The 23304-nt window shown below is 37.2% G+C and overlaps 2 protein-coding genes across 12 annotated transcripts in view; one reads left to right on the forward strand and one right to left on the reverse strand.

Moving 5' to 3' along the window:
• Window positions 1-19565, forward strand: part of LOC133523561 (choline transporter-like 2) — a 36637-nt gene extending 17072 nt beyond the window's left edge. For 2 of the 10 annotated variants that reach the window (XM_061859244.1, XM_061859264.1), the window contains exons 2-14: window positions 2009-2115; window positions 5721-5843; window positions 6160-6323; window positions 6482-6674; window positions 6856-7070; window positions 11117-11282; window positions 12627-12855; window positions 13626-13797; window positions 16522-16651; window positions 16991-17144; window positions 17575-17866; window positions 18095-18320; window positions 19047-19565. In XM_061859244.1, the coding sequence (XP_061715228.1) occupies window positions 2070-2115; window positions 5721-5843; window positions 6160-6323; window positions 6482-6674; window positions 6856-7070; window positions 11117-11282; window positions 12627-12855; window positions 13626-13797; window positions 16522-16651; window positions 16991-17144; window positions 17575-17866; window positions 18095-18320; window positions 19047-19144 (2208 nt within the window). In that variant the 5' untranslated portion in view covers window positions 2009-2069 and the 3' untranslated portion in view covers window positions 19145-19565. Of the gene's footprint in view, window positions 1-1862; window positions 2116-5720; window positions 5844-6159; window positions 6324-6481; window positions 6675-6855; window positions 7071-7507; window positions 7624-11116; window positions 11283-12626; window positions 12856-13625; window positions 13798-16521; window positions 16652-16990; window positions 17145-17574; window positions 17867-18094; window positions 18321-19046 lie in introns of those variants that run through there. The other 8 variants (XM_061859219.1, XM_061859277.1, XM_061859228.1 and 5 more) reach the window with 8 other exon arrangements.
• A 299-nt stretch (window positions 19566-19864) lies between these two features.
• Window positions 19865-23304, reverse strand: part of LOC133523613 (exosome complex component RRP4) — a 32033-nt gene continuing 28593 nt past the window's right edge. Inside the window, exons 1-5 of one of the 2 annotated variants that reach the window (XM_061859297.1) lie at window positions 22983-23230; window positions 22653-22890; window positions 20813-20947; window positions 20473-20658; window positions 19865-20174 (exon numbers count right to left, since the gene is read on the reverse strand). In XM_061859297.1, coding sequence (XP_061715281.1) covers window positions 19899-20174; window positions 20473-20658; window positions 20813-20947; window positions 22653-22890; window positions 22983-23107 — 960 coding nt within the window. In that variant the 5' untranslated portion in view covers window positions 23108-23230 and the 3' untranslated portion in view covers window positions 19865-19898. Of the gene's footprint in view, window positions 20175-20472; window positions 20659-20812; window positions 20948-22652; window positions 22891-22982; window positions 23231-23304 lie in introns of those variants that run through there. The other variant, XM_061859305.1, reaches the window with a different exon arrangement.

Raw genomic sequence — 23304 nt, forward strand, 5'->3', positions numbered from 1 at the left:
ATGTACTATTACCTATGTGCATTATGTAAAATCATTGTATAGGTGACACAGTTCAGGTAAGAAAGCACATCAAATATTTTTTGTAGGTATTGCTATCTGTCAGATTTATATAATGTATATTCTCATTTCTTTATTTATTTTATTATTCTTCCTTTTGTAAGAATTCGATATGTTTTCTGAAAGAGCTACGTATTTGTATGATTAGATATGACATATATATTTTTTTATCAAATTTATATAAAGAAAAGTAGCTACTGTATGTAATTGCATGATTTCTATAGTAATCTAAATTGTATTTTTTTTCTTTTTTAATGCATGTTAAGATGTAATGTTTTGAAAAGATGTGTCCCGCCGAGTTTCTTGCCGGTCCATGTTGGGAATATTGGGATACCCTCCTCCAATTGAGGGGGATTTAAATCTTCTCCGTCAGAGGTTTAGGGTTAGAGCCGGTGTAACTTTATTTGACGTTCAGAAGCGCATTGTAATATGCCTGCTTGAATAATAAACTATCTTTATCTTTACTAGGTATGTTGATTGATGATATTATAATAGGATTTTAAATAAAATGTATTGAATTATTATTCGATTTAATTATAATTATTGTCTGAATAACGTGAGTTAATGTTAGATGTCGGATATGAGCTATATTATTGAAATTGTTTGCTATCGATATCGATAACACTAGTCAATAACTATTTAATTAAATAACAGCATTAGTACGTTTTAACTTGGCCTCGAAAAAATGTGTATTATTGTGCGAGTGGGGAATTATATACAAGACAAGATAACCAAATTATACGTATTATTTAAAAATACAGGGGACCGGATCATGGCCACATTCATTGATAACAAACTCAGTGAAAGCCGCACTGTACAGTCTACCTAGTAACCATTAGTGCCGTGTCGTGTTTACAGTTGTTAAAATTCATTAACACTGCCAACACATTGGGCTAATTGTATAAGAACAAATTTAACACATTCAATGCCAACGTTTTCGTAGCACTATGCTTTCCCAGCGTTTTCCCGCTTTGTAGAGAAACGACTACGAACAAAGAACGCACCGAGCGGGTTTCCGGCACTCTATGTGTTTATAGTCTGGGGAACCCAATTTGTCAGTAAACAAGGTCAAAAAACCTATATTAGGTACTCATTCCTGTTTTGGGTGCTAGTACATACCAGTACCTACTAGGGTAACTCTTCAAGTGGCATATGTCGGTTTTGAGTTATTGGAATTTTGATTTTATTTCAATCAAATTTGAAATTTAAATGACATAATCGGTCGGGAGTCGATGGCCTACCACTCCAAGGGTTAAGACAAATACGGTATGATTTTCTCTATCTATGTTTGAAATGCGACAGTCCCTGACCCAACTATTGGTAGGTACTTACTTTTAGAAATTTTGTCAAGGTACAGTAAAATAACCTTTATTGGCTTTGCATTGAGCCTTTTTGGAAGGATTAATAACTTATATAAATATATGCCCTTTGATTGCACGTTATTATTGAAGAATTGTTTGGCATGATACCCACGGCTACTTTCTATCACCGCACCACCCGCCATCGGTAGAGTGTTCATCTTCACACCCTAGAATCTAAATGCTCGCGGACGCTCAGGCTGTGGAATTTCAGGAATAAATCGTTTATTCAGAGCATCCTTTGAATTAAGGCCTGACGAAATACTCTAGTCACAGTTATTTATCAACACAATGTACCTAGTACTCTAGTAGTCTCAATCTTAGATTATACTCGTAGGTTATCAAATCATTGCTCTGTTTTTGACGACTAATGAAAATACAAATCGCTATAGCTTTAATCACTGTTGTCACGTTTTGCCATTTGACTAGCCAATGAACTCTCGTAAGCTATGCCCGTAGGTAAATTGACAAAATCATCTGTATCAAAATTAGCCAGACAACCAAACCGGCGTTATCAGCACCGATAAGGTATGAGAAATAACGCTTTAGTAGTATGCGATTACTCATAACACCGAACACATTGAATTCATCAGAATACAGTACAATTCATCCAAGTCTATAAAAATGAAGTGATGCCAGTGATATAATTGAACAATGGGCTGCTGTGGAGACTGTTGTGCTGTTCCCTCGAAAGAATCCAGTAAGTTAAATCATAGGTTTAAGGTTAAATTACTCAGTAGGTCAGTGCTGAACCAAGCCCACGCCCACACACGTGCACGAAATAAAGAGAAGCAATACGCATTAAGATTAAATAGCCTTTTGAAAAAAAATTACGAAAGGTATGAGTATTATGTTTAGTTAATTCGAAATACAATATATTAACATTGTTTTATTGCTATATTTGTATGGTTTACCTAAACACAACATTGTATTTATTGCAGAGAAAATTTTGAGCAATCGGGTTAGGGCTTTTACCAGATACTACATTACATACTTAGTAAAAAAAAATATAAGTACCTATCCTAAAATAAACTCTGGCCCTTTTTTCATTCAGACAGTAGGTACCTAGAGCGCAAAGTTTACACAGGTCTGGTTATCGGATGCGATAGGTTTTTTTGTTAGTGAATAATTGTTATCTGTGAGGTATTGTTTCAGCAGTTTAAATAATATCTTTTAATAATATTGGTGGCCCAAAAATACGTTGCCAATGAAATATTAATTTACAACAAATTAAGAGCGTAGCCGTGTTTTTATGGAAAAGTGGCCGTACCACGAAATCCTTACAGTATTTTTGTTTATTAAGAGCCCTCATGACAAGTATTATTTCCCGTAAGTCTCAGCTTCCAATCTCTGTTATTTTCAAAGATATGTTTATGTTTTTTTACTTTTTATAAATAATAACAAAAAAACCCACATAGCCAGTGCGATTTACGTAAAATTCGGGTACTGTAATCTGTATATAGATACTCATATATTCTTTAAATAATTTTATTTTTCTTTAAAAAGTCTTGGATTAATGTTGGAATTAAATATTACAGTATTTTTTTCTTGCTTTCTGGAAGAGCGACATCAACAGTTATTCGTTACGTTATTGCTTAAATAAAGGTCTACATTATTTTTTTTTGTTAATTATTCAGTTGGTACTTCATACTAGAAAATAGAAAAATAAAGGATAAGGTACCTATAGTCGCAAAAGAGTTTTTGCACAGTGTAACCTCTTTATCATAATGATATACTGGCAGATTGTATTCTAATTTTATATGACAATGTCAAGTATCGTATTTTACGTACGATACACGTACGATATACGTACAAGTAAATCGCATTAGCCAGTTTAGGATTTTTTTTACCCTTCGGCCGCGTACGCAACCAGAGCTTCGTAACCAGTTACGAAGCTCTGGTTGCGTACGCGGCCGAAGGGTTTTTTTATTATATATAAAAACTTAAAAAAAAACATATCTCAGAAAAAAACATGGATAGGAAGCTACACTTACAAGAAATAATACTTGTCATGAGGACTCATAATAAAAAAAAAAATACTGATAACATTTCGTGGAAAGGCCGCTTTTCCATGAAAACACGGCTACGCTCTTCAGACATATTATTATATCAAATTACTGTAGTAAAATAATGCTGTACGGGCATCGGAAGAAAAACTGCAGGTTGTAAGATCGGCTCGCGATTAGAGAGCCGCATCTCAAGGGCCTGAGACCGGACCGGAACAATATCCGTTCTATGCGTTCTATGTCCAACGATTACAGGGCTGATTACCGTGAAAGCAGCATAATGATCTGATGAATCAAGGCTATACTTCAATTAGTTTAGGGACTTCATAGCTTCAGGCTCGGCAATTAACAAAATGTTTCTACTGCGTAAATATTTATTCACCACACCAACTGGTAAAGGCCCACTTGATGGTTCAAAAACTAATGAGATAGTTGCATTTTATCCACATGTGAGGCAAAGTAATCAGATGCAAATTTTGAGTTGTTTTCGTAAGTTAGCTAGTAGAATTGACCGTTAAATGGTGATTATGCTCAAGATTCCGCTTCACGAACCACTCGCTACGCTCGTGGTTTTGAAATCTTTCGCTTGCTCTATTATCAATATTAACACGAGCGGTTAAACAACAACTTTGCCCCCTTGTAAAACAAATAAATAGTTATTACCATTGTATTTAAGTATATTTCGCACTGCCAATATGTTCAAAAAACAGACTAGAGGGAAATAGCATTTACAAAAATATAAATAGAACATAACAATATGTAGCATTACTAGCATTTCGAAATTTCAAAAAGTGATGTTGCGGTTTTTCAGATATTTTGAATGAAATGCAAAGCGAAATAGACATAAGTGAGCATGGCGAATGTTAACATCTAAAACTGAAGCACTACTTGTATACGGAGTATTAAGTCACTCGATATAATACTCCGTAGTACTTCGCAAAACGTGCAGCGTGAGCATTTTTGCAATTGTGTTTCATGTGTCCTTAGTTAATGCAATCGACTGATTTCGATTTTTAGGGTTCCGTACCAAAAAGGTACAAAAGGAACCCTTATGGTGCAACTCTGTCCGTCCGTCCGTCCGTCCGTCGTGTCACATTGCTAAATATCTCGAGAAGAATTTAAGCTATCGAGTTCAAATTTGGAATAGTAATGAATAACGCTAACCCAAACATATTGGAAGTGTAATTTTTTTGTTTTATTTGAATTAATTATGGAAAATTCCCAATATAAAGAGGAGGCAAAACTTTCATTTGAAAGAGCTCAAATTGAACATTACACTACAATTTTTTTTTCATAGTGAAATAAAATTGGCTTATGAAGGAAAATGTAAAAAAAAAACCACCCCCCCCCCCCCCCTTATCTCCGAAGTTTACGAATGAAAAATTATGAAAATTTTACATAATAATAACATTATCATAAAGATTACAGGAAAAATAAAATCAGACCTCTATCTTGAGAACTTTTTTTTGAATTAACAAAAATCATTTTGTAATTTAATTTGCAATTTAATATGAGATTACCTACACTAAAGGCACCATCTTTCAAATAAAAGAAAAAATATTGAAATCGGTTAACTTGATAAAGAATTATCCTTGGAAAACCTACAAACATACAGATCGCACAAATTAGTTAGCCAATTCGTCCATAGATGGCGCTGTACACAATTATACTAATACTTGTGGTCAAGTCTTTCTTGAGAAAATTGAAAGTTTGTACGGAACCCTCGTTCGAACTCAAATCTGGGAAGCTAAATTTGACCCACGTCCCGGTTTCCGATTGAGCTGAAATTTTGCATACATGTGTAAGTCGGGTGACATTGCAATATTATGGTACCATCAAGCAGATCTGATGATGGGGACAGGAGGTTGCCATGAGAACTCTGTGATAGAACACAGCAACCTAATTGTGTTTGGGTTTTTTAGAATTGTCTCGATGAGTATTAGATGCCTGCTGTGGGAAAAAAAGTTCGGTTCGCGCTAAAAGCTTGTATCACAAATGAAATTTTTGCCAGAAACTTATTGCATTGTTATATTTGCACTGCCAATATATTTCCATACAAACTTTTTAATAGCAGGGGTGTCGCTGTGGTTAATATCCATAACATTACAATATATTTTTTATCATTATATCCAGAGAGGAAAATGGGGACTACGGTACGATTGTAAGAAGTAGCGGTCATGTGACTTAGTCTTTCTTCTTCGACTTTCCTCTTAAGGTCAATAATAGAAAATCTATTTTTTTACAAGTGTACCTAAAGACTACATACAGACTTACCATATGTAAAACGTGTGGCTTGCAGGGGACCCGCTTCGGCACGACCCGGAGTTCAGCGGGCCCGTCCGCAGCCGCTCCTGCACCGACGTCGTGTGGCTGCTCGTCTTCATACTCTTCCTGGGCGCCTGGGGCTACGTGGGTTACTATGGTATGTATCACCAACACTGCAATTTTTTAACAGCTTATATGTACGAGTAAAAGGTCAATTTTTCTATTGGGTACACTTTAACACAATGATCATACCAAGTCTACTAAGTGTTACTGAAAGATTTGTAACAAAAAGTGACGGTTATATGTTTAATCAGATCGCGGTACGAGAACTTATGACAAAATTATACCTAATTTCATCAATTTCATCTAATGAATAGCTGTAGTTTTTTTATTACAAAATTAATGAAACAGCTTACTAACTACGCTTAATAAAAAATACCAATATTTATTTATTTGTATTCCACATTTTTTAGGTATAAAACACGGAAATGTAGAACAGCTTTTGGCGCCCATGGATATGAAGGGAAGACGGTGTGGTCTCGACTCGACGCTTCAAGACAAGAAGTACCTAGTTTTCTTCGATATCAGCGAGTGCCTCTCGCCCACAACCGCTATCTCTGGTTGTAAAACTCCACAAGTAAGAAACAGAACCACGTATTTTTGTAATTGTTTCCTAAAGACGCTCTACCTACAGATGAGAGAAGAGATGTTTCGAGGCCACTATGACCCTTATTTTATTCTAATACAAGTGATTGCAAGTAGGGCGCGGCCTATACATTAAAATACATATTTCAGGTATGCGTTAACGAATGTCCGAAAGACACGATAGTGTTCAATACGGGAAGTTACACGGCAGCAACTTTCAGCAGTTGGAGATCGAAGATGATTTGCGTCGACGGGATAAACACTGCCACCATGACTCACGATGAGGCCACGCAGTATATGAAGGACAGCAAATGTGCCAGCTATGTGTTGAAAAGCCAGTCAGGTAATTTTCAATTCATTTAATACAATAAGATTTTTGTTTCGCGTGATAAATACCCGGTGTTATTTGACTTTTTTGCCACTAACTCGAGCGAGAGTTTCAAATTGCATTTTTTGCCTACAAAAATATCTGCCTGTTTTCTCTAACCGGACCCATTTAGATATGTGTGTATAATGCGCTCCAGTGCTGTCTCGGTGCATCGGTTACCTGACTGAAATGGAGTGCAAGGATCAGGCGAATGGGACCTCTCAGAGCACGGATATGAAATGTGTGAGAAACCCTAAAGAGGTCCAGAAACAGTTGCGTGAGAAAGCAACGGTCCTGGACTCGTATGTGGGGTGGATGGCAGCCAAATGGGTGACGTTCTTCACCAGCGGAAACGAGCGAGACGCCCACATTGTAGGTAGCCCGGCCCAGGAGGCCGCACGTCTGTGTCGCACGTTCCCTGCCCGTGTACACTTGTACAGTAACTCCGCATGAACTTACATCTATCTAACATTATGCCTGACCGCACTATAAATTAATCTAACACTCTTAACCATCCACAAATGTATTGTCTCAAATGAGCTCGTTTCCGCGAGCGCGGTAGTTTGAACGCTCGCGGTTGTACCATGTGCACATTCCCTAACTCTGGGGTCGGCAAACATTAAAAAAGGAATAAACAATTATTTCAATTGGTGCGTTTAAATACTTATATATTTTTCAATTGTACGTTGACTGCGGCTCGCCAGCAACGACAGTTTGCCGCCCCCTACCTTAACGTACCTATACATATATATATTATTCTTGTATTCTACTTACTCCACTAACTCCACGGTGGTGGCATATGGTCGCAGTGCTGGGCAGATGCTTCATCAACGTCACGGAAGCCATAGAGAAAATAGAAGCATTCATCAATTACTCCGCAGATGATATCGTCAATAACCTCACCAACTTGATACGATATAAACAAGTAAGTAGAAGGCGCACCTAACTTTGTTTAATTGTAGTATTTACTTGAAAAATTGCGGATCCGCGGTCACTGATCTGTTATACTAATTACGTTATTAGTTAAATGTTAACGCTTTTTTAATTCGACATTAAGGTGCCGTAGATTCAGAGAGCGGAGATTTTGAAAAATCGTACTTTCGTCGTTTTTAGGGTTTCGTACCAAAAAGGTACAAAAGGAACCCTTATGGTACGACTCTGTCCGTCCATCTGTCAAATTGCTGAATATCTCGAGAATACTTAAGCTATCGATTTGAAATAGTTATCCCTAGGTCAAGTGGGGTATCATTTGAAAGAGCTCAAATTAAATATCCCAAAACAATTTTTCTGTTTTTGAAGTAAATCTGAGATTACATTCCGGCTGTCAAAAACAAATTAAAATTCAAAAACATGATATCCGCGGTCCCGAGCACGCACATCTATCTCGCTCATGCTTACGCTCAGTGAGAGTGAGAACACGAACCTACGGCGCCTTAATCGTTACTAATATGTTTTGATTCAGATCCTTTGTTCATATAAGGTTTAGTTAGTGTAGTAACACAAACAAACGAAAACCGAGAAAAAGATGGTGCAAAACCGAGAGAAAGTTGTTTATTTTTTGCAGGTTATTATTTCATTGATATGCTCAGTCTAACCGTTGTGACATAAGTATATACATATTATATATACAGTCAACCAATTTGATTCCTAGCCCATTATAGAACCTTGACGCTTTAACTACTCGATAATTGCAACGTCTGATAAATACAAAACAAACAAATTGATTAATTATGGCATGGTTCTAATCTATAGTGGCCTAGGAATCATATACCTAGATGTAGATAACGAACGGCCATCAGAAACAAAAGATGAGTTATCAACTTATTAACTAGCTTCGCTCCGCAAATTCGTCTGCGTTGAATTATCGTAGTATTTCCATATACACCACTGCCATACTGCCAAATTCCTTTAACTGTCTTTCTTTCTGCTGTTGTTCTATAATAATAATAAATAAATAAATAAATATTATAGGACATTATTACACAAATTGACTAAGTCCCACAGTAAGCTCAATAAGGCTTGTATTGTATGTACCTAGACAACGATATATATAATATATAATTATAAATACTTAAATACATAGAAAACACCCATGACTCAGAAACAAATATCCGTGTTCATCACACAAATATATGCTCTTACCAGGATTTGAACCCGGGACCATCAGCTTCATAGGCAGGGTCACTACCCACTAGGCCAGACCGGTCGTCAATGTTCTGGCTTTTAACTGTCTCAACGGATGATTTCCGGATAATAAACTATAGTTTATTATCCGGAAATACTACGATAATTCAACGCAGACGAATTTGCGGAGCGAAGCTAGTTAATAAGTTGATAACTCATCTTTTGTTCCTGATGGCCGTTCGTTATCTACATCTAGGTATATGATTCATAGGCCTCTATAGACCATGCCATAATTAATCAATTTGTTTGTTTTGTATTTATCAGACGTTGCAATTACCCGCCGCGGCCTCGCACGGGCTACACAAAACCTTAACAAATTATACACCTAAACCTTCCTCAAGAATCACTCTACTGATAGCTGAAAACCACATGAAAATCCGTTCAGCAGTTATTGAGTTTATCGCGAACATACACACAGACATACGCGGCTTTGTTTTATAAGGCGTAGGCAGTATATACGTAGTAGTAGTCGTTACAAGTACGTAGATCGTGCACCTGAGCGCGACAGAGATAACTAAACCTAATGAACATAAGAATGATAATAATATTAATAATGGAAATCGATAACCGCACAAAAGCCTGACCAGTAATATAGGATCACGCGACATATTCCGGAATTTCATAGGAACTAAATTTTTCATACTAAACTGAACTGTCACCCGGTACATGATAATAACAGCTCCCTCTTGACAATGATCATATATTTCTGGTCGTGCTTTACATTAATAGTATTAATAATACATACACCGTGTGGGCTGGTAAGACCCGACAGATTTTAACCACGCATTCTTGAGGTCATAATCATAAGGAGCAAAACATGTTAATATGAGTTTTGGTCAAATTCGGTAAAAAAACATTTTTCAATGCAAAAAAAACTCTTTTGAGTTTTATGCATACGACACGTTATTTCTGTTTACATCTTGGCGAAAAAAAAAACCATTATGAAAGTAAGTTATGTAGTTAACTTTATCTTTTATTTACAGATAAAAATAGCGAGTTTACTTTAAAACTTTAATGTCTGTCAGTAGAGGTGTCTATACCAAGTCATATTAGTGACAGGGTCGCAGCCAAAAAGGCGTTTTTCACTACGTTATGACAGTTATTATCGGTCACGATTCCTTGAAAACCATTACAACATTCAATCTCATGGGACCTTTAAAATCTGTCGGCTTTTTTCAGTCCACGGTGCATATACATATCAGTGATTTAGGAACATAGTAATGTCCCCTGTTGAATATGAGTCCCCAAGCCTATAAATATCAGTGTTTATTAATTAACCATGCACAACATTACTCTAATTTCTATTAAACAACTAGAATACCGTAATTTACCAGTATGAATTACATAACAGACGAATATTTGCCAAACGAAGGCAATGTTTTCGAAGAGATCCTCGAAATGCGTAATTCTTGGTAACTATTTTATATTACTTAATAATGTAATATTTAGCGGTGCACGCGCATTACGCATGTACGGCATGTACCTAGATAGTCTAGAATTTTAGATACCTTTGATATTGAATCTATAAATAAAAACATAAATGAATCAACTTTTAGTTTACCGTAGGTAAATTTATATTAGGTAGATATTTATGTCGGATGAGATGAGTATTTCTGTTAAGTAACTGGATGGGTATATAGAGTAGGTAGCTTAGATATAAGAATCTAGGTATGTATATTAGCTAATACGTTTATAAAAGCGTATATATGGCTTTATAAACGTATTATAGTATACCTAATATAAACGGCTTATAAGACTTAAGGCACAATTAAATGAACCGGTTAAAGTGGACTAGTTCTTTGAATAATAAGTGGAATATAACATTTTAGGTATTTGTTCACGGTTAGTATCATTTGGATATTTAATTATTTAGACACTTAATTTTCTAGAATACATAATAATTTATTGAGGTAAACGAAGATTCGTTTCGGCAACACATTGTAAAATTTACAATGTTTGCTATGATATTTACTATAAAAGCAAACATATGTGTTGATTTAATGCCTAATTATAGGTTATGAATGATTATTTTTCACTGTATTCAAATGACTATAGGTATAATGTTTCTATCTAATTTATAAACATTTGTCACAATATGCTAAAGATAAATAAAATCCTTTTCTTATGTCTTATTAAATGTTTTATTCACTTATTGGCATGTTTATTAGTTCAGTTGTCTGCGATCCCAGTTGCGTTTCTCCGTGGCGGAGTGGTGACGTGTTGTGTGCTTGCAGTTGTCTTCCCAGATAGCGCAAGACCTGGTGCAGTCGCGCTGGTACATGTTGGGTGCACTGCTGGCCGTCGTAGTGCTCTGTTTCCTCTACATCCTCATACTGCGGTGGGTGGTCACGCCCGTCGTATGGGTCTCCATCGTCGGGCTGCTCGCATTGCTGGCGTTCTGTGAGTATCTTAAGTCAGTTAACTCTCTAGATAGAACAAGGTATGCTTGCCTTTTCATACCAATTTATTTTTCCCGGCTCGCGCTCGGTGTCTCATTTAGTAACTATTATTCTTATTATTATTATGAGCCCATATTGTCCCACTGCTGGGCAAAGGCCTCCCTCTTATTCTTCCACGTGTCCCTATCCTCGGAAGTCTCCCACCAGTATCTGTCAAAGGCGTCAAGTTCCCGCCATCTCCGACGAGGTCTACCGTGACGCCTTACAACCTGTGGGACCCAACAGGTGGCTGTTTTGGCCCACAGGTCATCCGGCATACGGCAGACGTGCCCTGCCCAGTCCCATTTGCGCTTAGTGGCAGTTTCAGCTACATCAGTTATTCCAGTTTTGGAGCGTAGCATTGTATTTATAATGCGATCGGTTAACTTCACGCTCAGAATACTATGCGTCATAGCTCGCTGACAAACCTTGAGTTTGGTTTTTTGAACTTTTGTCAAAGACCAAGTCTATGCTCCGTAGGTGAGGATGGGGAGAATGCACATGTCTATGTGAGTTTTCTTTTTAGTGATATAGGGAGGTTTCCCTTCATGTGCTCTTTTATGGACCAAAAACTCCTCCATGCATTCTCGGTCCGTCTTGCAACTTCTTTATCTTGCCGCGCCTGGAAGGATACTATTTGGCCCAGGTATATTTACTGTACTCATGGATATATTTTATTTCTCCCCCGTCCACTTCTACTCCTATTGGTGCACTATTGGTCATGAGCTTAGTCTTTGACATGTTCATTGTTAATCCAACCTCAAGGCTTGCCCGGCTTAGGTCCTGCAGCATGACGCGGAGCTCCGTAGCTGAAGATGAGAACAGGACAATGTCGTCGGCGAAACGTAGATTTGTTAACTGTCTTCCGCCGACGTCAATTCCTTTATGTTCCCATCCTGCCGCCAGCTTCCTGAACACCTGTTCAAGGGTACTGTTGAACAACTTAGGTGACAGAGGATCGCCTTGTTTGACGCCTTTGTTTATGTTAAAGGACATTTAGTAACTACTTAATTTAAAAAAAATTGCCATATGAGCGAATGTTTAACGTGTCTATTTTGATTTGCAAGTTGTCACTGAACTTGTAGAATTCTTCGAGACTTCTAAGTGGGACCGATATCTCCCGTCATAAAAAGCAACAGGGAACAACGAATCTCGGGATCGCTAGTGGACAATTTATAAGTTTACCCACTTATTCACGGAACTTTACAATCCTCAATCAGTTAATTTGTGTTTTGCATGTCTATTTTACGGTTAAATGATTATGAAACGTATCACTTTAATCTTATACAACATACGTTTCTTCCAGCATGCTACCTCTGTTACGTTCAGTATGTGTTCTACCGGAGCAAGTCAGCGGGTCTCTACACTACGAGTTACAGCCTGCAGGGCTTCTTCCAGACGATGTTCTCAAAGCACCAGACTTGGCTAGCACTGCTAATTATCCTTGGCATCATTCTGATCATCGTGCTTCTCATAGTTATCTTCTTGAGAAGCAGAATCACCATCGCCATTGCACTTATTCGTGAGGGAAGCAAGTAAGTCATTTATTGGTTACTTGATAGAAAAAAGCGTTTGGCAGCAGAGGTCCTGCACCACCACACATCTAATGTACAAGAGATTCACGGATTATTATCTAATTGATCAACGGGATTATTAGCTAGGTATGTTTAAATTTCGCTACCTACGTCAGTGAAAACAAGAGGACGAGGTTCCTAAAAAAATATTCAATAGGACAATCTAAGATTATGCAGTTAAGAAATTGAATGAAAAATACCGCAAAATGTGTAAAAGAGAAGTTTGTCTAGTTTATTATATATGTTACATGTGTCGAACTAAGTAGAATAATTCCGTCGCTGGTGCCAAGTATGAGTTTGTTCCAACATAACTATAGGTACCTAACTTACTTATTTTTTGTATATACTGTTTGGTCGCGTTTTTCCGCGTACTCTACCGCGATCAGGGTAAAACGTTTTAATTAGGTAGGTAATGAAGGGATGACGTAAGTTTTTGTCAATTATTTTGAAGAATTTAAAATATATTATTTTGAAATAGCTTTGAATTACTTTACATATATTATTATACTCTTTGGCTTTGACTAATTTCATTAGACAAGTCCTTCATCGAAATCCTGTATGCAACCTTCGTGTTTAAGTTTTAAATGCTATATGAAATTTAAAATAGTTTAGTTAATCCCGACTGTGCCGAGCCATGCCGAGTGCGTGAGGTTACAAATATTTAATGCTCTATCAAGGATATTTATTAGTCAACTCAATCAAGTTGTAAAAGCCTTTTCCTAATTCCGCAGAGCCGTGATCGACATCAAATCGACGGTGTTCTTCCCGATATTCCCATGGATAATCCAATGCGGTGTGTTGGCGTACTTTGCCACAGTGCTGGTGTATCTGCTGTCCATCGGCGACCCCGAGTTTAAGGTCGTCGGCCTGAACGAAACCTGCGACTGCGGGTTATTTTATAAGGTAGCCACATTCTAGACAAACTAGTGACTGCTGTAGTTATTGACCACTACATATACGTATTAATTGGCCACTTCTAACAAATCAGAAAGAAACAAGGCCTAATTGTTAAGAGGGACCAATTACTATGTAGTGGCCAATGGCTAGGTACTTATGCTATGATTCTCCAACAATTATTTCGCAGATTATCGATTCGCAGACAACGATTCGCCGAACATTATTTCTCAGAGTGATTTATTTGTAGATGTAACTTTTGGTCAACTAACTTTACACAGACTCTTGGTTCACATATAGTTCAGTTCGCTTCTGTGTAAATTAGCAGAACTATTATTGGCAGGAAGCCAATTATAGGAACTCACAGGTAGTGACATAATACTAAACTAAGATTACACACTATTATGCGTAATGAGATTCTGCCAATCGTTACTCTGCCAAAGAACCCATCTACCAATCGTTGTGAAACGAAACGAAACGAAACGAAAATCGGCGTATTTTTACTCGGAAAATCAATCGGGCACCGTGGCTAATAACTATAGCAGTCACCCTACCTACAGTAGAAGCTGTTTATACGATCACGTTTTATATGAAGTCAAGAACGAAAAACCGGGAACCTTACCTAAGATACCGTTTAAATTGGATGGCATCTTTATAAATGGATTTCCTTCATAATGTGTCCATGCACTTTTGCAGCTCGCTGTAACATATGTATATACATATTATACATACAAGGGTTTGAGGTAAGGCTAAATTAATATATGTAATTGTTACAGACAATTTTACAGTAAAAATCTTTTCATCACACTTGCTTGAAAAAGATCTTATTTCATGTAGGTGTGCTGAAGGACAAAGGCCTATTTTGTTCCCGCGGGATTTATGGATTGTGGAAAAAGCTATGACTCCCTAGGGAGTTATAGCTAGGGAGCTATAGCTTTTTTTCTTTAATTATACAAACAAACCAAGTAGCATAAATGAGTTTTACTTTTAAAATACTGATGTTTATAATTTAATATTTATGTTTATGTTTAAAATTATTTAATATTATTAATTTACCAGCCGTTTAAAATATTTTTACATAATTTTCAATCGTGGCTGAATGCTGAATAGGTCTGTAAATAAAATAAAAATAAAATAAAAATAAAAATCATTTATTTCAGATTTGTTCTTTGTTCTGTGCCTTCGATGCCTCACCTGCCAAGAAATTACAAACTGGCGGACGAATGTTTGATATGTCACCGTATTTAAGAAGTATTTTGCTTAAACATTTAGTTTTTTCTTCGCAAGTGTGATGAAAAACATTGTGTGTAACTCCGGGGGTGAGACTATTGCAAACTTGGGTCTTTAATTCCCTCCAGCCTGCAGCTGTCGGGAATTACTACCCTCGTATCCGAAATTTCACTTACCCCCCTCGATGCACAATGTACTATAAACACTGCAAACTGTAGGTTCCATAGAAATAGGATAGTATAGAACGACTGACAAACTTCGAAAGTGTGACCAAAAATGAAATGCAAGTGTGTGCGTAAATTGTCTATGTAGGACCAAAAATAGTGATGTCATGTTACAACATATTAATAATCTATCGATGTTTAACTGCTTTACCGACTACTTCTTCAAATGTGTTTGAAAAAGTTGAAAATGATAAAGTTGAAGTTATTTGAAAATGTGTTCGCAAAGAGTTGACTTACCAAAGAAAATTTGAATTTCGCGCCTTTTCCTGCTGACAAGTTGGGTTGGATGTGTATACGCTGTGTACAAGTATACGCTGTCTTGTGTTTCCTTGTGTTGGCGGCAAAGCCGTAGAAAAGTGGTTAAAATGTAAGTAGGTACTGTGTTGGAAAGTGAAGTTTAAATTTATCGCTAAACATTTGCACCTTCAAAAAAGGTATTATAACAATCGTTATTATTTTAAGTCGGTTATAAAGGTAATCTTAATGATATCTTGTGAACAACTAATTCCATACCTACTAATATACCGACAAGTTATCGATACAGTCATATGAACATTTTGTCAAGCCCTAGCGTAAAGTAACAGTTTAGGTTTTTACACAAAATATTCTAAATTATTGACTAATATGATAAAATATTAACACACAATTGAAGAAAAACTTATAATGAACTGTATAAATTGGTTTTTTACACTTTTTATGCTGTCAATTTGATAAAATATCGTTACGAAAATTTCGCTAGGAATATCATAATTACCTGTAAAATGAGTATTTTCCTGGGTTTTTTAGCCCTGAAACACTACAAACCGGCACACAACATGACACCATCATCACTAAATTACTTAATATATTTTTTTTTTTGATTCTCTTATATTTTTCACGTTAAAAAAATACGGCAATATGACCTTGGCCGCCTCGGCCGCCTTCGAACTCAAAATTGGTTACGTTTTCTCATATGTAGTCTGCCTCTTTCGCACTTATGGCTTGTTCATATACGTCATGGCTTCCCTTTCGCACACTTCATCTGTCTGTCAAGCGAAGCGACTGACATGTCTCTGGTAGGTTCAGTAGCCGAAATATACTACACACGATATATACTTGCGTGTTAGAATAGCCATTGCTCGTCAATTTGAATTTGTTCGATCACTGAATGTTTCTGCTGTATTGCCAGGGACGCAAATAGCCTCTCTTGTGTTGAAATTACGTTGACTCAGCCACTGTTCCCGTCTTGTATGGACTAGGTATGTATGACCATAGTAGGGCCTATGTCCTTTATTTGCAGGACCAAGACACCTGCAACCCGTCGGAGTTCCTGGAGAAGTGTAAACAGGCTGGGACCAAGAGGGCGTGCGAGGACGCCATCTGCCACTTCTCCGGCTTGGTCAGTCCTCACGAGGTCAACTACATGCACTGTAAGTTTGTATAATCCGGGTCGGGAAACTGCCCGTCGGCTTTATTTATAAACTTGAAACCTTTAAACCGAGCGGCGATACACCAAGTATATTGCTCCCTGTTCTCATAGCAAGTGGTTGCTCGGTAAAAGGATCGTCCACCCCATCCCAGAAAATCCCTTTAAATTGTTATTAGAATTGATATATTGGATCATATGTCAAGCGGCTTTTTAAGCGCTTGGCAAAATTAACAGGTTTTTGGGATGCTACGCTACAACCTTTGATAAGCAAAGCCTTACGAAAAACCCCTTCGAGAATCCTCGTGGGACCGGGCCCTGGTGTAATCATTGGTTTGTACAGTTGTGAACCTGCTGGGCTGCTGCTGGGCGATGTTCTTCATCAGCGGTTGCGCGGACATGATCCTCGCCGGCGCCTTCTCCAAGTGGTACTGGACCTTTGACAAGCGGAAGGTGCCTTTCTGGACTCTTACTGCTGCTATTTATAGAACAGTTTGGTAAGTTGATTTAGATTAGGCGACATTTAATGTTTTGGTCAAACGATTTAATTAAAAAGTGGCTGTGACAGAATCGGACAGACAGACGGACATGACGAATCTATAAGGTTTCCGTTTTTTGCCATTTGGCTACGGAACCCTAAAAACCTTGTTTTGTTTGTAACATAAAACAATTTTCGCCGATATTAACTAATTATGCTAAAGAATTTGAGTTGGATGATTTTAAAGCTTCTAACATTAAGCCAGTAGGCTGAAAGAGCAAATCATCACTGAACGCCGCCTATTTTTGGCTTGCAAGGTATTAGGTAATGGTATCTAAAGACAAACTTGATATTGAGATCGGGCACAAGTAATGTGCACCACAGCACAATAACATTATCACCTACGATTTTTGTCAAGATTACAACTTGAACTTTTCTGTTATTTTCAGCTTCCACTTAGGGACTGTCGCATTTGGTGCCCTGATCATCGCCATCGTCCGCGTGATCCGAATAATGCTGGAATACATCGATCACAAGCTAAAGAAATTCGACAACCCCTTCACGCGCTGCATTCTCTGCTTCTGCAAGTGCTGCTTCTGGTGCTTGGAGAGCTTCCTCAAGTTCATTAATAAGAACGCATATATAATGTGCGCCGTGCACGGGAAGAATTTCTGCACTAGCGCGCGCGATGCCTTCTCTCTGCTCATGAGGAACATCATACGCGTGGTCGTTTTAGATAAGGTTAGTTAAGTTTGGGTAACATCTCTCAACTTAATTTCGTGGCCACTGTGCACTCAATTATGAGCGATACCATTCGGCCACAAGGAATCGAATGGATGATGCTTAAGGAACATGTTTCGCAAACAAGTTGAAAGTTGATACAACGTACTTAAACCCATCACTCAATGTTGTCGGTATGGGTACGTATGGGATGATTTCTCTGATCTACATTACTTACTGATGTTTTAGGTGACGGACTTCATCTTCTTCCTGTCCAAGCTGTTATTATCCATTAGCGTGGGCTTCGCCGTTTACTACCTGATGGAGTGGGGGCTCGTGTACGAGGTGACGCAGGGCCAGCGGCTGCACTCCAACTACGTGCCCGCCATCCTGTTGGGCGTGGCCACCTATCTCATCAGTACCATATTCTTCAACGTGTACGCCATGGCGGTGGATACGCTGTTCCTTTGCTTTTGTGAGTTACTGGTTAATTGCGGGTTATTCCCACTAGTTACCACCAAGTTGTTACCAGTGGTAACTACTGGGAAAAAAAAGGTAAACGGTGGGATTTTTTTTCCCCAGTGGTTACCACCAAAATTTGGTTAGGGTTCAATACTAATAAAAATAGTATAAATATAGAGTGCTTTAATCAATAATTAACTAAAAGTCGAATTAACTATAAGTTGATTCGTTATTCGTTTAGTTATAAGTCGATTACTGTTAAAAAAAAATCCCACTAGTTATCACCAAACCAAGTTGGTGGTAACTGGTAACTAGTGGGATTTTTTTTTCTTAGTAGTTACCAGTGGTAAAAAAATTCCTTCAAACAACTTGGTGGTAACTAGTGGGAATAATCCTTAATTGCCGATTGTTTCTTTCCCTTTCTCACGAAACACTTATGCGCAAACAAGGTTTACGAAAGAGTCTTAATATAGTATGTGTGTGGTGGCCTAAAATCATGCATTTCGCTCGTGCCATATAGAGCAGCAAAAAAATGTTCTCGTAAATAATTGCTTAAAAATTCCATCAGGAAACTTATCAAACAAAAAATAACGATTAAATTTGCTTCTTGTAGGGCCCTGACCCTACTCGGCGTTACAACTGCTACATGTCTATTTTTGTTCCGAGCTATATTTATTCAAAGTGTAGTTACGCATCGCTGTGATTTGTGGTTTAATGTCGAATGCATTGTTTGTTTCAGTGGAAGACTGTGAACGCAACGACGGTTCTTCTGAGAAAAAGTATTTAATGTCAAAAGATCTTATGAGGATACTCGGTAAAAATAATAAGAAAGATTAATTTTTGTAAATTGTCAATTTGGAGTATTTCGTTCACATACACAGGTATATGATATAATTCATGTACGTTATGTACCTAATGCAATTAATGTAAATGTAACGTTTTTCTACGACTATCATGTCCAAATTATTTATTATGAAAATATTTGTAAACTTTTACATTTTTTATGTCTTTTTTCAATTACTTTACGAGTATTTAATCAATGCTACAAGCCAAATAAATAAACAGGTTGCAGTTACATACGTAATTGCAGTAGATTATTATTAAATAAATGTAATGTCACAAAATAATAATTATTATTATAGCATAATAATGATGTGCAATTGAGTGCCAGAGATTGTCTACTTTTATAATGTTAGTATGTACGTTACTAATTGTGATATGATTGATTATAGATTTCTATTGATATACTTTTAGATAATTGCACTGTTTTATTTTTATCAGTTTCATCGCGACCCTACGGCAATAAGCCACATAACAGTTGGCCGAACGTTAATTAGAATTGACAATTGACTATCAACCATTACAAATTGAACCATAACCCGTAACGGACGGTTACAGTTTACGGTTCAATTTGTAATGGTTAACGGTCAATTCTAATTAACGTTCGGCCAACACTGCCACATAATAACCAGGTCCACCAGCACTTAACTCCTTAGAAATTGATCCTATATATCACTGATAATAGAAAGGATCATTAGTTAATCTTGAAAATTAAGCCCAATATCAACCTTCGTGCATTTCGGTTCACGATTCAAAGGGTTGCTCGTTTGCTATATATTGGTATAAAAAAAGGACTGAAATGAAAGATTTTGTACGAATCCATAAGATGTTTAATCCTATGCTGCGTGAGGAAAGCGACGTCTAGCATAGCCTCGGGCGCGAGGAAGTCTTTTACAGCATCGTACTTGAGGCTCTCCTCGTAGGCGAAGTTGATGCTGGTGTCGTCCAACATCACCTGCGACGCCACGAGCGCTGCGATGCAGTTCTTTACGCGCGCCATGGCCTCGCGGTCTGCAAGGCTTACGGGCTGCGAACATAATGTAAACTTATGAATAGCTGTTTTCATGCATGCTACATAAGAGACAGGAACATTCTTCTTTTAGGCCGGCGCCCCACTGCAGCGCACGCTATGTACACGACCCACGTTCCTATACAAAATTTCGTGGGCTTGCCCACGGTTTGTATTAAAACGTGGGCCGTGGATGTAGCGTGCGCAGCAGTGGGGCGCCGGCCTTATACTAGTTGCAGGTTGCAACTCTTTACCCAAATATGAAGCAATAGATTCAAAATATGGATATAGTAGTGATAATAATAGCTTGACCAACCTGTGTCTCATAATTCTGAATTTCTTCCTTATTTTCTTCTGCCATAATGTCCTGCCTCTGGGGGCTAAGCCATATGTAGCCATTGTTGCCTATTATCATTGATATGCCACAGGGCAAATTGTGGAAATGGTTTTTCCTCCGCTTTATCAAAGATGGGAACACTTTTACCAACATTCCTTGGGGCAACTGCAAGGTCAAAATTTACAACTATAACATTTAAATTGGTTTACTTGTATATCAAAAATGATACTATAGTTTTCATGTTTAATCACAGAAGTAGCAGTAAAGTATCAGTGGCAATGAAGAGTTTGTTATTCCCATTTACTGTCAACAATTATACCTTTCCATATTTCAAGCTCCTAGTGTGCAATGACAAGGATCCATCATGGAAAATATTCTGCACTTCAGCACTGATTAGGTCTCCTTCTTGTAAATGTTTCCTCATCATTTGCTCGTCTTCTGCGGACCTGCGGCGCTAAAATACAACCTTTGTACAGAACCAACATTTGGGACACAAAACTCAAATATTGCTACTATTGGTAAACTGACATTATAGAATTTTTCAAACATGATCGGTACGCTGACAGGTGTCATTTCAATACAATTTTGTGATATTTAGCTTTTTTATGTTATAAACAATGAGCGGAATTCTTCATAGCAAAAATCAAACTGTCAGAGGGATTGACCTAACTGTTTTATCGACTTATCGATGTTACGGAATAATATCGCATTAGGTATCCATAATCAACTTAAAAGATTATTCTGTAACATTTGACCTCTTTGATAAGCAACTTACATGTCCGTATTAAAGTAAATCATGTCAGCGTCACATATGTCATTTATGTCACTTGAGTTTTCATGAGTGACTTCCGTGCCATGTTACTAAAATGGTTAATCCTAAAAGAAAACAATAAAAAAATGGATACAGAAAGATTCTTATTTCAGTTTCAAAGAAGATTCTACCACAATATATTGCTCTAAATGTTACGTTCATTTACATCATAAAAGTATTTTCTGTTTTATTCTTTACTATTATACCAAAATACAGTGGCGGTCAGCTAATTAGGGACACCGTTAATTTGTTTGTATGTATATCCAAAAGCCTGATTTAATTAGTTTAACTTTGTTTCGTTAAGTGACAAATATTTATCGATAAGTCGATAAAACAGTTAGGTCAATCCCTCTGACAGTTTGATTTTTGCTATGAAGAATTCCGCTCATTGGTTATAAATTATAAGGAGACGGCACCTGTCACCCTGCCCATTGAGTTTGAAAAATACTATAGATTGTGTCAGTCAAATAAGTTCTAGGACTAAGTGAAATAAGTTATAAGGCAAAGTCAAATAAGTTCAAGGTTGAACTCAAATAAATTCGCAATAAAGGCAAAGCTACTACCAAACAATGTCATGCTCTATGAACACACTTTAAGCATTGGCGAAATCATCATAAATTTTATAGAAGCCCTTTTGTATTTAAAAAGTTCTAGGACTTGGCGGTCAAATAATAAATATTTGGGGATGATCTTACACAGATTGACCTAGCCCTTAACTAAGCTAGCTTGTATGATGGATATTAAGTGACAATATACTAGCAGACACCTATGATTCAGGAACAAATATGTGTGTTAATCACACAAATAAATGCCCTTACCGGGATTTGAACCCAGGACCATCAGCTTCATAGGCAGGGCCACAATCAACTAAGCCAGACCGGTCATCATTTTTATTAACAGTTCTAAAACAATAGCAAGAAAATTCAGCAGCTCAGGTTATTTTCTTCACATCTATTATAATAATTAGTTCCTACTGTTCTTTGTCCTGTAAATAAAGGCTATTTTAATTTATTTTTATTTTATTATAATAAAATATGATTGACAACATAATAAAATAAGGAATTGGCATTATAAATAAAAGAATATGAAATTAAGGATATATAAAAAGAACTTACTTTACAATATCATTGACCTAATACACTGAAATATGGAAGATCACTTATTTAAAAAATAAAAATCAATAAAGATTTTTTACTTTAATCATCAATAGATCAGTTTGATCTTAGAAAAATGGACAAACTATAACAACATGTAACAACCCACAATAATAAACACATGTTAAGTGATTCAGACAGAAGTCTCAAGCGATTGGCAGCATTAGCTTGTAGAATAATAAAATAATACTTACCAGCTCCCCACCAGGTAGGTTCACGGCCGAAAGCTGCAATATAGAGTCCAAACGTGCATTGGTCTCCACCTTCCACCGCTTCTGTTGGACCTCGACGACTCTCCCGACCACTACATCGCCTATCTCGCCCACGTAGCGGCTTCGAATAGGCTGGATGCAGATCAGTTTGTTGACTTTTTGCATGACTCCGGCCACTGACGCCACGAGATTGTCGCCAACCGATGATGTTCCATGACCACTGAAAGGAACCAGATATATTTATAAAACACTATTGCTTTTCTGTAATCTACTTGAATATGATACCCATACCCATTTTATCAAGGATCTTACCGCATAAAATCTTGCATGCCAGTTATAACCTCACCGGGCGTATAAAACCTGGGTAAATCTGTGCTAGATGCTACACTATGATTAACCCTTTCGGATGCTAATCTGATAGAAACACGCCCAGACATCTTAATGGCTATTATCAAATACTAAATACAAAACGGGAAGTCGAATTACTTAATTACACACGAAAGTAAATAATAAAGAAGATCCCTTCGATACATGTTCGATATTATGACAGTTACAATACCACAGACTATGCTACTAATAATGTCTATGATAATAAAATTTAACATTTGTTAATGTTGGCTAAACTGATTACATG

Source organism: Cydia pomonella, chromosome 1, assembly GCF_033807575.1.
Source record: "Cydia pomonella isolate Wapato2018A chromosome 1, ilCydPomo1, whole genome shotgun sequence".
In the NCBI taxonomy this organism is placed as follows: Eukaryota; Metazoa; Arthropoda; class Insecta; order Lepidoptera; family Tortricidae; genus Cydia; species Cydia pomonella.